This window comes from Manacus candei, unplaced genomic scaffold, assembly GCF_025592945.1.
Source record: "Manacus candei isolate 608988 ecotype Guabito, Panama unplaced genomic scaffold, ASM2559294v1 h1tg000299l, whole genome shotgun sequence".
In the NCBI taxonomy this organism is placed as follows: Eukaryota; Metazoa; Chordata; class Aves; order Passeriformes; family Pipridae; genus Manacus; species Manacus candei.
Genome location: NW_026138347.1, coordinates 176334 through 193386, shown reverse-complemented (window position 1 = coordinate 193386; position 17053 = coordinate 176334). Strand labels below are relative to the sequence as shown.

Sequence of the window (17053 nt, the reverse complement as noted above, 5' to 3'; positions counted from 1 at the left end):
ACCCAAATGATACAATTCCCATCAAACCATTCCTTGAAATCCTGGTCAATTCTTAATCCCAAATTATACAATTCCCATCAAACCATTCCTTGAATTCCTGGTCAATTCTTAATCCCAAATTATCCAATTCCCACTGAGCCATTCCTAGAAAATCTGGTCATTCCTAAACCCAACTGATACAATTCCCACCAACCTTCTGGAAAAGTTTTCTCCTGGAAAAACACCCAAATACCTCCAGATTATTCCTAGAAATCCTGCTCATTCCTAAACTCAAATTATACAATTCCCATCCCACCCAAGCCGGATAAAACCGGGACAAATCAGCCTAAAAACGGGATTTGGCCCACCCGGATTTGAGGATAAAACGGCCCCAAATCACTTCCCGGCCGCGCCAGATTCCCGCTTTTTGCCGGAATATCGACTCCAAAGGTGGGAATCGGCCTTGGGCGTCCCCACCTACCCCGATGACGTGGATGGGGATGGGTCTGTCCCTCCCGGTGAGTTTGACGGCGTCGTCGAAAACGCTGGAATTGCTGCGGGAAAGGACGGCGATCTTCCCTTCCAGGGAGCCCCGGACGGCGCCTGCACGGACACATTCCCGGGATCCCGGGAATTATTTGTTAATTGTTTAGTTATTTCTCCGTTATGGATCTTCAGTTTGATGAATTTAATTAATTTACAGATTTTTTAACATATTTAACATGTTTTTGTAGATGAAAGGGATTATATTTCTGTATTTATTAATATATTTAATGTACATTTAATGAGGTTATTGATTTAATAGTTTGATAAATTTAATCAATTTTTCATGCTAAATCCTAAAGTTCATTTAGAAAATAAAATTTAAATAAAATAGAATTTAAATAAAATAAAATGTGAATAAAAAAGAATTTAGGGAAAACAGAATTTAAAGAAAACAGAATTTAAATAAAATAAAATTAAAAAAATTAAAATTAAAATGAAATTTAAATAAAATAAAATGTGAATAAAATAGAATTTAAGGAAAATAGAATTTAAAGAAAACAGAATTTAAATAAAATAAAATTAAAAAAAATAAAATTAAAATGAAATTTAAATAAAATAAAATGTGAATAAAATAGAATTTAAGGAAAATAGAATTTAAAGAAGATAAAATTTACAAAATTAAAATAAAAATAAAATAAAATGTGGATAAAAAAACTTAAAGAAAAGAGAATTTAAAGAAAAGAGAATTTAAAGAAAAGAGAATTTAAAGAAAAGAGAATTTAAAGAAAAGAGAATTTAAAGAAAAGAGAATTTAAAGAAAAGAGAATTTAAAGAAAAGAGAATTTAAGGAAAACAGAATTTAAAAAATTAAAACTAAAATAAAATAATGTTTAAATAAAATAAACCGTGAATAAAATACAATGTAAATAAAAAAACTTAAAGAAAAAAGAATTTAAAGAAAAAATAATTTAAAGAAAATAAAATTTACAAAATTAAAATTAAAATAAAATTAAAATAAAATAAAATGTGAATGAAATAAAACGTGAATAAAATAGAATGTAAATAAAATAAAACTTAAAGAAAATAGAATTTAAAGAAAAAATAAAACTTAAAGAAAATAAAATTTACAAAATTAAAATTAAAATAAAATTTAAATAAAATAAAATGTGGATAAAATAGAATGGAAAGAAAATAGAATGGAAAGAAAATAGAATGGAAAGAAAATAGAATGGAAAGAAAATAGAATGGAAAGAAAATAGAATGGAAAGAAAATAGAATGGAAAGAAAATAGAATGGAAAGAAAATAGAATGGAAAGAAAATAGAATGGAAAGAAAATAGAATTTAAAGAAAATAGAATTTAAAAAATTAAAAATAAAATAAAATGAAATTTAAATAAAATAAAATGTAAATAAAATAGAATTTAAAGAAAAAATAATTTAAAAATTAAAATTAAATAAAATGTGGAGAAAATAAAATGTGGAGAAAATAAAATGTGGAGAAAATAAAATGTGGAGAAAATAGAATTTAAAGAAAATAGAATTTAAAGAAAATAGAATTTAAAGAAAAGAGAATTTAAAAAATTTAAATTAAAATAAAATAAAATTTAAATAAAATAAAACATGGATAAAATAAAATGTAAAGAAAATAGAATTTAAAGAAAAATAATTTAAAGAAAATAAAATTCAAAAAATTAAAATAAAATAAAATTTAAATAAAATAAAATGTGGATAAAATAAAATGTAAAGAAAACAGAATTTAAAGAAAAATAGAATTTAAAAAAGTAAAATTTAAATTAAAAAATTAAATAAAAAACATGTAAATAAGAATATAAATAAAATAGAATTTAAAATAGAATTAAAAAATACAATTTAAATAAAATAGAATTTGAAAAAATACAATTTAAATAAAATAGAATTTAAAAAAATACAATTTAAACAAAATAAAATTTAAACAAAATAATATTTAAATAAAATTTATTCATAAAATAAAATCTATTAATTCAACTATTAATATTTTAAACATAATTAGTTTATTTTATAGATTGAATTTTTAACTAATTATCAACAACTATTCATATACTATTATGATATAATATTTTATGCATAATAACTATATATTAATTATTAACTATGCTAAACTCAAATGTCATTTCAAATTTCACTTTGAAATGAAATTTAACCAATTTAACGTAATCCATTATGAATTATTAGTAACTTTATTATACACTATTTATTACAAACATTTACTCCTAATTGAATTTTATAAATTAATTATTAATAGATTCATTGAATTTTATAAATTGAATTTTCTAAATCCAATTACCTTTTTAAACATTGAACTTAAAGAGCAAACCTGAATTTACATTTTATAATCGATTATTATTAATTTAATTTATCACAATCGATATTCATATTTATTATTTATTTTGTTATTAGCGAATAAAATTAATTATTATTTAATAAAATTAATTTTATTCAATGGCCCTGAGCTGAGAGAGCACAACTCACCCTTTTGCTTCCCACCCACCAACGTCTTATTCCGGATCCCTTTGCAAACATCCAGGATCGTTGCTCCAACATAAGCAATCTCGGGACCAAATCGGAAACTCTGCGAGGAAAAATCCAGGAAAAGGCAGGAAAAGATGAGGAATTTGTTAGAACCTATAAAAGTATTGCTATGTCTGGAATTATACAATTCCCACCCACCCAAATCCTCCCAGACTATTCCTAGAAATCCTGGTTATTCCTAAATACAAATAATACAATTCCCATCAAACCATTCCTTGAATTCCTGGTCATTCCTAAACCCAAATGACACCATTCCCATCAAACCATTCCTTGAAATCCTGGTCAATTCTTAAATCCAAATTACACAATTCCCACCAAGCCATTCCTTGAAATCCTGGTCATTCCTAAACCCAACTGATAAAATTCCCACCAACCTTCTGGACAACTTTCCTCTTGGAAAAACACCCAAATTCCTCCAGACTATTCCTAGAAATCCTGGTTATTCCTAAACCCAAATTATACAATTCCCATCAAACCATTCCTTGAAATCCTGGTCAATTCTTAAACCCAAATTATCCAATTCCCACCGAGCCATTCCTAGAAAATCTGGTCATTCTTAAACCCAACTGATACAATTCCCACCAACCTTCTGGAAAAGTCTTCTCCTGGAAGAACACCCAAATCCCTGCAAACTATTCCTAGAAATCCTGGTCATTCCTAAACCCAAATGATACAATTCCCATCAAACCTCCTGGATAACTTTTCTCTTGGAAAAACACCCAAATCCCCCCAAATCTATTCCTAGAAATCCTGGTCATTCCTAAACCCAACTGATAAAATTCCCACCAACCTTCTGGACAACTTTCCTCCTGGAAAAACACCCAAATACCTCCAGACTATTCCTAGAAATCCTGGTCATTCCTAAACTCAAATGACACCATTCCCATCAAACCATTCCTTGAATTCCTGGTCAATTCTTAATCCCAAATTATCCACTTCCCACCGAGCCATTCCTAGAAAATCTGGTCATTCCTAAACCTACATGATATAATTCCCACCAACCTTCTGGAAAAGTTTTCTCCTGGAAAAACACCCAAATCCCTGCAAACTATTCCTAGAAATCCTGGTCATTCCTAAACCCAAATGATACAATTCCCATCAAACCATTCCTTGAAATCCTGGTCAATTCTTAATCCCAAATTACACAATTCCCACCAAGATATTCCTAGAAAATCTGGTCATTCCTAAACCCAACTGATACAATTCCCACCAACCTTCTGGACAACTTTTCCCTTGGAAAAACACCCAAATACCTCCAGACTATTCCTAGAAATCCTGGTTATTCCTAAATACAAACTATACAATTCCTATTAAACCATTCCTTGAATTCCTGGTCATTCCTAAACCCAAATGACACCATTCCCATCAAACCATTCCTTGAAATCCTGGTCATTCCTAAACCCAACTGATACAATTCCCACCAACCTTCTGGACAACTTTTCCCTTGGAAAAACACCCAAATACCTCCAAACTATTCCTAGAAATCCTGGTCATTCCTAAACCTACATAGTTTGGGGGGATTTGGGTGTTTTTCCAGGAGAAAAGTTGTCCAGGAGGTTGGTGGGAATTGTGTCAGTTAGGAATGACCAGATTTTCCAGGAATAGCTTGGTGGGAATTGTTTGGGAATGACCAGGATTTCTAGGAATACTCCTGAGTCATTTTGGTGCTTTCTCCAGGAGAACAGTTGTCCAGGAGGTCGGTGGGAATCAGGTTCCAGAACAACCAGGATTTCTAGGAATAATTTGATGGGAATTATATAATTTGGGTACCAGAACAACCAGGGTTTCAGGGAATAGGTTGGTGGGAATGGTTTGGGAACGACCAGGATTTCTAGGAATACTTCAGAGTCATTTTGGTGCTTTTTCCAAGAGAAAAGTTGTCCAGGAGGTCGGTGGGAACTGGGTTCAAGAACAACCAGGATTTTTAGGAATAGTTTGGTGGGAACTGTTTGGGAACGACCAGGATTTCTAGGAACGGTTTGGTGGGAATGGTTTGGGAACGACCAGGATTTCTAGGAACAGTTTGGTGGGAACTGTTTGGGAACAACCAGGATTTCTAGGAACAGTTTGGTGGGAGTGGTTTGGGAATGGGTAGGATTTCTAGGAACAGTTTGGCAAGAGTGGTTTGGGAACGACCAGGATTTCTAGGAACAGTTTGGCGGGATCGGTTTGGGAATGACCAGGACTTCCAGGAACAGTTTGGTGGGAGTGGTTTGGGAATGACCAGGATTTCTAGGAACAGTTTGGTGGGAACTGTTTGAGAATAACCAGGATTTCTAAGAATAGTTTGGTTGGAATTGTTTGGGAATGACCAGGATTTCTAGGAATAGTTTGGTGGCAACTATTTGGGAACAACCAGGATTTCCAGGAACAGTTTGGCAGGAGTGGTTTGGGAATGACCAGGATTTCTAGGAATAGTTTGGTGGCAACTGTTTGGGAACAACCAGGATTTCCAGAAACAGTTTGGTGGGAACTGGTTGGGAACGACCAGGATTTCTAGGAATAGTTTGGTAGGAGTGGTTTGGGAATGACCAGGATTTCTAGGAACAGTTTGGCAGGAGTAGTTTGGGAATGACCAGGACTTCCAGGAACAGTTTGGTGGGAGCGGTTTGGGAACAACCAGGATTTCTAGGAACACTTTGGCAGGAACTGTTTGGGAACGACCAGGATTTCTAGGAACAGTCTGGCGGGAACATTGGGAATAACCAGGATTTCCAGGAACAGTCTGGCGGTAACCATCTGGCACCGCGGAGCGTTTGCCGTTGGACGCCGCCCGCGGAAGGCCGCGGGGCCTGGATTTCCCCTGGATTTGGGATGCCCCCCTGGAAGCCCAGCCCCTACCTGGGTCAGGTAGTAGACGTGGGTGTGGGGCACGGCCTGCAGGGTGTTGACGGCGCCGCGGAAGGTGTAGATCTGCTGGTGAGGGTCTCCCACCAGGATGATCCCGCACGGCTGGGACAGCACCACGTCCACGATGGCTGCCGGAAAACACCGGGAATGCTCACGGAGCAGCCACGGAGCCTAAGCAAGCCAGGGCTCGGGCCTAACCTCACACCCGGGTTTAAGTTGAACCGTGCTGCTCCTTGGGAAAACCCTCTGGGAATGTTGGAGTTCTGCTCACCTGGGGTGCAATCCTGGGCTTCGTCCACGAAAACGGCGTCGTATCCCGACAGCCTGGGCTTGCTGAGCTGCCAGAGCTTCAGGTATCCTGAGGGGAAAACACAGGGATGGCAGGGAAAAGGGAATTTTCCTCGGCGGAAACCCCCGTGATCCTCGAAATAAAGCACTTTTTTCCTTGGTTTTTATGGGTTTTTTTTTTCATGCTTCTGGCCCTTAAAATAAATCCTTTTTTCCCTTTTTTTCTTTTATTTTATTTATTTTTTTTTTAAAATGTTTCTGGCCCTTAAAATAAATCCTTTTTTCCCTTTTTTTCTTTTCTTTTATTTATTTATTTAATTTTTTTTAAATGTTTCTGGCCCTTAAAATAAATCCTTTTTTCCCTTTTTTCTTTTATTTTATTTATTTATTATTTTTTTTAAATGTTTCTGTCCCTTAAAATAAATCCTTTTTTCCCTTTTTTTCTTTTATTTTATTTATTTTTTTTTTTTAAATGTTTCTGGCCCTTAAAATAAATCCTTTTTTCCCTTTTTTTCTTTTCTTTTATTTATTTATTTTTTTTTTTAAATGTTTCTGGCCCTTAAAATAAATTCTCTTTTCCCTTTTTTTCTTTTATTTTATTTACTTATTTTTTTTTAAATGTTTCTGGCCCTTAAAATAAATTCTCTTTTCCCTTTTTTTCTTTTATTTTATTTACTTATTTTTTTTTAAATGTTTCTGGCCCTTAAAATAAATTCTCTTTTCCCTTTTTTTCTTTTATTTTATTTATTTATTTTTTTTTAAATGTTTCTGGCCCTTAAAATAAATCCTTTTTTCCCTTTTTTTCTTTTATTTTATTTATTTTTTTTTTTAAATGTTTCTGGCCCTTAAAATAAATCCTTTTTCCCCTTTTTTTCTTTTCTTTTATTTATTTATTTAATTTTTTAAAAATGTTTCTGGTCCTTAAAATAAACCCTTTTTTCCCTTTTTTCTTTTCTTTTATTTATTTAATTTTTTTAAAATGTTTCTGGCCCTTAAAATAAATCCTTTTTTTCTTTTCTTTTATTTATTTATTTATTTTTTTAATGTTTCTGGCCCTGAAAATAATCCCTGTTTCCATTTTTTTCTGTTTTTTTTGTGGTTTTTTTTTGTCTGTTTTTTTTTATTTTTTTTATTTTTTCTTTTTTTTCATGTTTCTGGCCCTTAAAATAAATCCCCTCTTCCCTTTTTCTTTGTTTTGTTTTTTTTTTCCTTTTTTCAATATTTCTGGTCCTTAAAATAAATCCCTTTTCCCCTTTTTTTTTTTTGCATTTCTGGCCCTTAAAATACATCCTTTTTCCCCTTTCTTTTGTTTTCATTTTTTGTTTTTTTTCCGTATTTCTGGCCTTTAAAAAAAAAAACTCTTTTCCCCTTTGTTTTTGTTTTTTTTTTTCTTTTTAATATTTTTGGCCCCTAAAATAAATCCCTTTTCTTCCTTTTTTTTCCCCATGTTTCTGGCCTTTAAAATAAATCCCTTTTTCTCTTTTTTTTTTGTTTCATTTTTTTCTTTTTTTAATATTTCTGGCCCTTAAAATAAATGCCATTTTCCCTTTCTTTTCATGTTTCTGGTCGTTAAAAGAAATCCTTTTTTCCCCTCTTTATTTTGTTTTCATTTTTTTTTAATGTTTCTGGCTCTTAAAATAAATCCCCTTTTCCCTTTCTTTTTATTTTCTTTTTTTCCTTTTTTAACATGTTTCTGACCCTTCAGATAAATTCCTTTTTGCCTTTTTTTTTTTTTTTAAATGTTGCTGATCCTTAAAATAAATCCCTTTTTACCTTTTGTTTTGGTTTTTTTTTTCCTAATGCTTCTGATCCTTAAAATAAACCCTTTTTTCCCTTTTTTTTTTTGTTTTCATGTTTCTGGCCCTTAAAATAAACCCCTTTTACCCTTTTTTTTTGTTTTGTTTTGTTTTTTTTTTTTTTTTTCATGTTTCTGGCCCTTAAAATAAATCTTTTTTCCTTCTTTTTTTTTTTGTTTTCTGGTTTGTTTTTTTTTTTTTTTTAATGTGCCTGGCCCTTAAAATAAATCCCCTCTTCCCTTTTTTTTTTTTTTTTCTTTTTTTTTAGTATTTCTAGCCCTTAAAATAAATGCCATTTTCACTTTTTTTTCATGTTTCTGGCCCTTAAAATAAATCCCCTTTTTCCTTTTTTTTTTTTGTTTTGGTTTTATTTTTTTTTATTTTTTTTTTAATGTTTCTGGCCCTTAAAATAAATCCCTTTTTGCCTTTTTTTTGTTTTCTTTTTTATTCACGTTTCTGACCCTTAAAACAAATCCCCTTTTCCCTTTTTTTTTGTTTTGGTTTTATTTTTTTTAATTTTTTTTTTTAATGTTTTATGGTATTACATTCTTTATAATATAAGAATTGATATTTTCTTCTCTTTTACCATCACAGGTCATCTTGTATCTCTTCTCCACGTCCCCATCCAGCTTTTTCATGTTGTGCCATATTTCTTTGGCCTCTTCCACATTGATCTGGAGAGGGAAAAAACACAGGGATAACTTGGATAAATTGCTCTGGGCAGACAAATATTCCAAACACGGGAGATTTTCTCTGAAGTCTTTTGGGGTTTTGACCTAAAATTACCTAAAAAGATGGTTATTTTCTTTATTTATATATATATAAAGAAAATAAATATATATAAATATGTAAAAATATAAATAATAAATAAAATAGAAATAGAAATACCATATATAAATATTATATGTATAAAAATGTAACAATATAATAATAAATATAATATATAAAATATAATATAATATAAAATAGGTAATGTGCAATATTATATAATATATAACATGTAACATTATATAATATAAAATACATCATATAAATATATAAAATATACAAATTATATATTGCATAATATATAATATTAATATAACAATAATATATAAATATATAACACATATAAATACTAAATAAATAATAAAAAAATTAAATATAAATATATATATCACTGTTCAGGCACTGGTATAAATATAACATTAGTGTTTTGTTTATTTATACTGTATTTATTCATCATATAGAATACATATTTATTTGCTTATAAAATCTTAATATAATATGATCATCAAAATATAAATAGAATCTAAACAGAATCTAAATAGAATCTAAGTAAAATCTAAGTAGAATCTAATTAAAATCTAAATAGAATCTAAATAAAATCTAAATAGCATATAAATAGAATATAAATATAATCTAAACAGAATCTAAATAAAATATAAATAAAATATAAGTAGAATCTAAACAGAAGCTAAATAAAATAGAAATAGAATCTAATTAAAATATAAATAGAATATAAATATAAATAAAATATAAATAAAATATAAATAAAATATAAATAAAATATAAATAAAATATAAATAAAATATAAATAAAATATAAATAAAATATAAATAAAATATAAATGGAAGAAACACCTGCCCTGGGCAGAGCCAGGGATAAAATCCTGCCTCAAACCAGCTCTGCAAACAAGGAGAATGGGCCCCGTTTCCTTCAGATTTCTCACCAGTGGGAAAAAATATTTGGACAGTTAATTCCTAAAGGTGAAGCCCAAACACCTCTGAGCTGGGAGAGATGGGAGATCACGGAATTATGGAATGACTGAGGTTGGAAGGGACCTTAAAGCCCAGCCAGATCTTCCCTGGTTGGAATTCCTTCTGTCCCACAACCTTCTGTTCCTAAATCTGTTATCTCAGAGGTGTTACTGTTGCTTCTGACGGGCTCGGCCTTGGAATCCCATCCTGGAGCAGCTGGAACTGGCTCCACAGGACAGGGGGAACCTTCCAGCAGCTTCCAAGAGAAGCCACCCACACATCTACCAAACCCCAGCCACAGAATTTCAGCCCAATCCCAAAATCTCACCCGCTTTTCTGCGGGACTGACGAGCCCCCTGTCCCCGTGAGTGTTTTTGAACCACACAGGCACATGCTCCTCACAAATCTCCTCCTCTCTCCTGACGGGCTCGGTCTTGGAATCCTGTCCCAGAGCAGCTGGAATCGGCTCCATGGGACAGGGGGAAGCTTCCGGCAGCTTCCAAGAGAAGCTGCTCCCTCTACCAAACCCCAGGCACGGAATTCCAGCCCGATCCCAAAATCTCACCCGCTTTTCCATGGGGCTGATGAGCCTCCTGTCCCCGTGGGTGTTTTTGAACCACATGGGCATGTGCTCCTCACAGACCTCCTCACAGACCTCCCCACAGACCTCCCCACAGACCTCCCCACAGGCCTCCCCACAGGCCTCCCCACAGACCTCCCCACAGATCTCCCCATCACTCCTGACGGGCTCAGCCTTGGAATCCCATCCTGGAACTGGCTCCACGGGACAGGGGGAAGCTTCCGGCAGCTTCCAAGAGAGCCCCCCTGCTACAGAATCCCACCCCCATCCCAAAAACTCACCATTTTTTCCGTGGGGCTGACGAGCCTCCAGTCCCCGTGGGTGTTTTTCAACCACACAGGTACGTGCTCCTCACCAATCTCCTCCTCACTCCTGATGGGCTTGGCCTTGGAATCCTGTCCCGGAGCAGCTGGAATCGGCTCCACGGGACAGGGGGAAGCTTCCGGCAGCTTCCAAGAGAAGCTGCTCCCTCTACCAAACCCCAGGCACGGAATTCCAGCCCGATCCCAAAATCTCACCCGCTTTTCCATGGGGCTGACGAGCCTCCTGTCCCCGTGGGTGTTTTTGAACCACATGGGCATGTGCTCCTCACAGACCTCCTCACAGACCTCCTCACAGACCTCCCCACAGACCTCCCCACAGACCTCCCCACAGACCTCCCCACAGACCTCCCCACAGATCTCTCACAGATCTCCTCACAGACCTCCCCACAGACCTCCTCACACACCTCCTCATCACTCCTGACGGGCTCAGCCTTGGAATCCCATCCTGGAATTGGCTCCACGGGACAGGGGGAAGCTTCCGGCAGCTTCCAAGAGAGCCCCCCCGCTACAGAATCCCACTCCGATCCCAAAAACTCACCCTTTTTTCCTTGGGGCTGACAAGCCTCCTGTCCCCGTGGGTGTATTTGAACCACACGGGCACCCGCTCCTCACAAATCTCCTCCTCACTCCTGACGGGCTCAGCCTTGGAATCCTGTCCCGGAGCAGCTGGAATCGGCTCCATGGGACAGAGGGAACCTTCTGGCAGCTTCCAAGAGAAGCCACCCCTGCAGCCTCCCCCGCTACCAAACCCCAGCCCCAGAATCCCACCCTGATCCCAAAAATTCACCCGCTTTTCCATGGGGCTGACGAGCCACATGGGCACATGCTCCTCACAAATCTCCTCCTCACTCCTGACGGGCTCGGCCTTGGAATCCTGTCCCGGAGGAGCTGGAATTGGCTCCATGGGACAGGGGGAAGCTTTTGGCAGCTTCCAAGAGAAGCCACCCACACATCTACCAAACTCCTCACAAATCTCCCCGTCACTCCTGACGGGCTTGGCCTTGGTCAGCCTTGGAATCCCGTCCTGGAGCAGCTGGAAACGGCTCCATGGGACAGGGGGAAGCTTCCGGCAGCTTCCAAGAGAGCCCCCCCGCTACAGAATCCCACCCCGATCCCAAAAACTCACCCTTTTTTCCGCGGGGCTGACGAGCTTCCATTCCCCGTGGGTGTTCTTGAACCACACGGGCACGTGCTCCCCGCAGATCTCCTCGTCCGAGGAGGCGAAGAAGCTCTCCAGGGTCTGCGAGACCGTTTTCCCCCTCACGAACAGGGCCTGGCCCTCGCGGTTCCGCAGGAGGCAGCTGACGGAGAACGCGGACATCTTGGAGAAGTTCAGCTTCCCTCGCTCTTTGTAGCTGGGAAAAACCCCAAAAATAAGGTGTTAAAAGGTGCAGGGAAACCTCCTGTGGCACGACAGCACCTCAGAATTCCCGTTTTATAACCCTGATTTGGACTAATGGCGGAATATCTCTGAAATTTGCACATTTTTAAGGGGAGTGCCTTGAAAATCTGCACGTATTTGCAGTGGAATACCTTTAAAATGTGAATGTCTGCCTTTAAAATCTGAATGTCTGCCTTTAAAATCTGAATGTCGGCCTTTAAAATCTGAATGTCGGCCTTTAAAATGTGAATGTCTGCCTTTAAAATCTGAATGTCTGCCTTTAAAATCTGAATGTCTGCCTTTAAAATGTGAATGTCTGCCTTTAAAATGTGAATGTCTGCCTTTAAAATGTGAATGTCTGCCTTTAAAATGTGAATGTCTGCCTTTAAAATCTGAATGTCTGCCTTTAAAATGTGAATGTCTGCCTTTAAAATCTGAATGTCTGCCTTTAAAATCTGAATGTCTGCCTTTAAAATCTGAATGTCTGCCTTTAAAATCTGAATGTCTACCTTTAAAATCTGAATGTCTGCCTTTAAAATCTGAATGTCTGCCTTTAAAATCTGAATGTCTACCTTTAAAATCTGCACATATTTGTAATGGAATTGCTGTAAAATTTGCACCTATTTGCAATGAAATACCTTTAAAATCTGTGCTTATTTGCAAAGAAATACCTTTAAAATCTGCACCTATTTGCAATGGAAAATCTTTAAAATTTGTACATATTTTAATGGAATATGTTTAAGATCTGCACATATTTGCAATGAAATACCTTTAAAATCTGAATACCTTTAAAATCTGCACATATTTGCAATGGAATACCTTTAAAATCTGCATATCTTTAAAATCTGCATTTATTTGTAATGGAATATCTTTAAAATCTGCACTTATTTGCAATGGAATACCTTTAAAATCTGCATATCTTTAAAATCTGCACATATTTTAATGGAATATCTTTATAATCTGAATATCTTTAAAATATGGACATGTTTGTAATGGAACGTCTTTAAAATCTGCACATATTTGCAACAGAATACCTTTAAAATCTGAATATATTTATAATCTGCACCTATTTCTCACAGAATATCTTTAAAATGTCCACCTATTTGCAATGAAATACCTTTAAAATCTGCGCTTATTTGGAAAGAAATGCCTTTAAAATCTGCACAAATTTGCAATGAAATATCTTGAAAATCTGCACATATTGGCCATGAAATATTATTCAAATTCGCACCTATTTGTAATGGAATATCTTTAAAATCTGCATTTATTTGTAATGGAATATCTTTAAAATCTGCATTTATTTGCAATGGGATATCTTTAAAATCTGCATTTATTTGTAATGGAATATCTTTAAAATCTGCATTTATTTGTAATGGAATATCTTTAAAATCTGCATTTATTTGCAATGGAATATCTTTAAAATCTGCATTTATTTGCAATGGGATATCTTTAAAATCTGCATTTATTTGTAATGGAATATCTTTAAAATCTGCATTTATTTGCAATGGAATATCTTTAAAATCTGCATTTATTTGCAATGGGATATCTTTAAAATCTGCATTTATTTGTAATGGGATATCTTTAAAATCTGCATTTATTTGCAATGGGATATCTTTAAAATCTGCATTTATTTGCAATGGGATATCTTTAAAATCTGCATTTATTTGCAATGGGATATCTTTAAAATCTGCATTTATTTGCAATGGGATATCTTTAAAATCTGCATTTATTTGCAATGGGATATCTTTAAAATCTGCATTTATTTGCAATGGGATATCTTTAAAATCTGCATTTATTTGCAATGGAATATCTTTAAAATCTGCATTTATTTGCAATGGGATATCTTTAAAATCTGCATTTATTTGCAATGGGATATCTTTAAAATCTGCATTTATTTGCAATGGGATATCTTTAAAATCTGCATTTATTTGTAATGGGATATCTTTAAAATCTGCATTTATTTGTAATGGGATATCTTTAAAATCTGCATTTATTTGTAATGGAATATCTTTAAAATCTGCATTTATTTGCAATGGAATATCTTTAAAATCTGCATTTATTTGTAATGGAATATCTTTAAAATCTGCATTTATTTGTAATGGAATATCTTTAAAATCTGCATTTATTTGTAATGGAATATCTTTAAAATCTGCATTTATTTGCAATGGGATATCTTTAAAATCTGCATTTATTTGCAATGGGATATCTTTAAAATCTGCATTTATTTGTAATGGGATATCTTTAAAATCTGCATTTATTTGCAATGGAATACCTTTAAAATCTGCACCTATTTGTGATGGAATATCTTTAAAATCTGTACATATTTGCAATGGAATACCTTTAAAATCTGAATATCTTTAAAATCGGGAAATATTTGTAATAGATTATCTGTAAAATTTGCACCTATTTGGTAATGAAATATCCTTAAAAAGTGCCCCTATTTGTAATGGAATTACCTTTAAAATCTGCACATATTTGCAGTGGAATACCTTTAAAATCTGAATACCTTTAAAATCTGCACCTCTATGCAGTGGAATACCTTTAAAATCTGAATATCTTTAAAATTTGCACATATTTGCAATGAGCATCTTTAAAATCTGCACATATTTGTAATGAAATACCTTTAAAATCTGCACCTATTTGCAATGGAAAAATCTTTAAAATTTGTACATATTTTAATGGAATATGTTTAAAATCTGCACATATTTGCAATGAAATACCTTTAAAATCTGAATATCTTTAAAATCTGGACACGTTTGCAATGGAATATCTTTAAAATCTGCACATATTTTAATGGAATATCTTTATAATCTGAATATCTTTAAAATCTGGACATGTTTGCAATGGAATATCTTTAAAATCTGCACATGTTTTAATGGAATATCTTTATAATCTGAATATATTTTAATGGAATATCTTTAAAATCTGCACATGTTTTAATGGAATATCTTTATAATCTGAATATATTTTAATGGAATATCTTTATAATCTGAATATATTTTAATGGAATATCTTTATAATCTGAATATATTTTAATGGAATATCTTTATAATCTGAATATCTTTAAAATCTGCACATTATTTGTCCTGGTAGAAGCACAAACTTGCTAATTTTATACATTTTATAGAGGAAAAAAAAGAAAAAAATGGAGCTGGAGGGATATTCCCAGTATTCACCCCGGCCAGGTAATGGGAATTCCCTCTTTTTTTCCAGCTCTGCACTTGAAATGTGCCATAATGGGACAGGAATTGGATCATTAAAACGACTCAGACAAAGAGAATTATTCCCCTGTTGGAGAAAAGCAACGTTTGGAAAGGTTTTCCCACTGACACGGGAACGGGAAGCGGAGAAAAAGGAATTCCCGGGGGAATTTTATCTCCCTGGGAATTGCCCCCAAACCAGGGAAATGAGGGTTTTCCCGTGGATCCTAAAACCCCTGGAGCATCCAACTGGATATCCATAAATCCCAACGCACAGCCTGGCTTGGAGCAGGTGAAATAATTCCCCGCTCAGATCCCAAATGTTTAATTCCGATCCCGTTTTCCCCGGAGGGATCTAAAATCCCAACTCACAGCTTCCCGACGCTCCCGAACGCCAGGGAGTGGAAAGTCTTGCAGGTGACATTCCTGGGAAAGGCCCTTCTCCCCTTCTCCACCACGGCTTTGTTGAAAGCCACGTAAAGGAAGTTCAGCTCCGGGAATTTCTCCGCGTACTTGGCCAAGGTGGAGGTTTTGCCCGTGCCTGGAGAAGGGAAGGAAGCAGAGGAGGAGGATTCCAGAGTCGGGAATGTTGGTGCCTAACGGAGCAAATTGGGTTTAAAAAAAAAAATTCCAATCTGCAGCCTGAAAAGTTTAAAAAAAAAAAAAAAAATAAAAAAGAGGGAAAATAGAATGGAAGGTTTGTGGGTTGGGATAAGGATGGGGCGGATCCCTCGGGAATTTCTGCCATGGGCAAAACGGGCTCGACTTGAGGGAATTAATTTAATTTACTGGCAATTAAATCAGCGGAGGGAAACGAGGAATAAAAGCTGCAGCCTAAAACACCTTCTCCTCGTCCCTCCCCTCTTCCCAGGCTCCGCTTCACTCCTGATTTCAGGGAATCAGGGAAGCGTTTAGGTCGGAAAACGGATTGGCTCCAGGGTGAGTCCCTTTTTTTCCATAGGATCAGTCCTTCAGGAACTGCTCCAGCACAGATCCCTGTTTTCCACAGGGTCAGTCCTTCAGGAACTGCTCCAGCACAGATCCCTGTTTTCCATGGGGTCAGTCCTTCAGGAACTGCTCCAGCACAGATCCCTGTTTTCCACAGGGTCAGTCCTTCAGGAACTGCTCCAGCACAGATCCCTGTTTTCCATGGGGTCAGTCCTTCAGGAACTGCTCCAGCACAGATCCCTGTTTTCCATGGGGTCAGTCCTTCAGGAACTGCTCCAGCACAGATCCCTCTTTTCCATGGGGTCAGTCCTTCAGGAACTGCTCCAGTGTGGATCCCTTTTTTCCATGGGGTCAGTCCTTCAGGAACTGCTCCAGTGTGGATCCCTCTTTTCCATGGGGTCAGTCCTTCAGGAACTGCTCCAGTGTGGATCCCTGTTTTCCATGGGGTCAGTCCTTCAGGAACTGCTCCAGCACAGATCCCTGTTTTCCATGGGATCAGTCCCTCAGGAATTGCTCCAGCACAGATCCCTGTTTTCCATGGGATCAGTCCCTCAGGAATTGCTCCAGCACAGATCCCTGTTTTCCACAGGATCAGTCCTTCAGGAACTGCTCCAGCACAGATCCCTTTATTCCACGGGGTCAGTCCTTCAGGAACTGCTCCAGCACAGATCCCTGTTTTCCATGGGGTCAGTCCTTCAGGAACTGCTCCAGCACAGATCCCTCTTTTCCATGGGGTCAGTCCTTCAGGAACTGCTCCAGCACAGATCCCTGTTTTCCATGGGGTCAGTCCTTCAGGAACTGCTCCAGTGTGGATCCCTGTTTTCCATGGGGTCAGTCCTTCAGGAACTGCTCCAGCACAGATCCCTGTTTTCCATGGGGTCAGTCCTTCAGGAACTGCTCCAGCACAGATCCCTC

At 35.8% G+C, this 17053-nt stretch overlaps 1 protein-coding gene across 4 annotated transcripts in view; it reads right to left on the bottom strand.

Annotated features, from left to right (window-relative positions):
- Window positions 1-17053, bottom strand: part of FBH1 (F-box DNA helicase 1) — a 44076-nt gene that overhangs the window by 9854 nt on the left and 17169 nt on the right. For all 4 annotated transcript variants that reach the window (XM_051775448.1, XM_051775449.1, XM_051775446.1 and 1 more), the window contains 7 exons: window positions 15563-15731; window positions 11736-11964; window positions 8554-8641; window positions 6155-6241; window positions 5875-6011; window positions 2974-3073; window positions 461-582 (listed from right to left, as the gene is read on the bottom strand). In XM_051775448.1, coding sequence (XP_051631408.1) covers window positions 461-582; window positions 2974-3073; window positions 5875-6011; window positions 6155-6241; window positions 8554-8641; window positions 11736-11964; window positions 15563-15731 — 932 coding nt within the window. The remainder of the gene's footprint in view (window positions 1-460; window positions 583-2973; window positions 3074-5874; window positions 6012-6154; window positions 6242-8553; window positions 8642-11735; window positions 11965-15562; window positions 15732-17053) is intronic.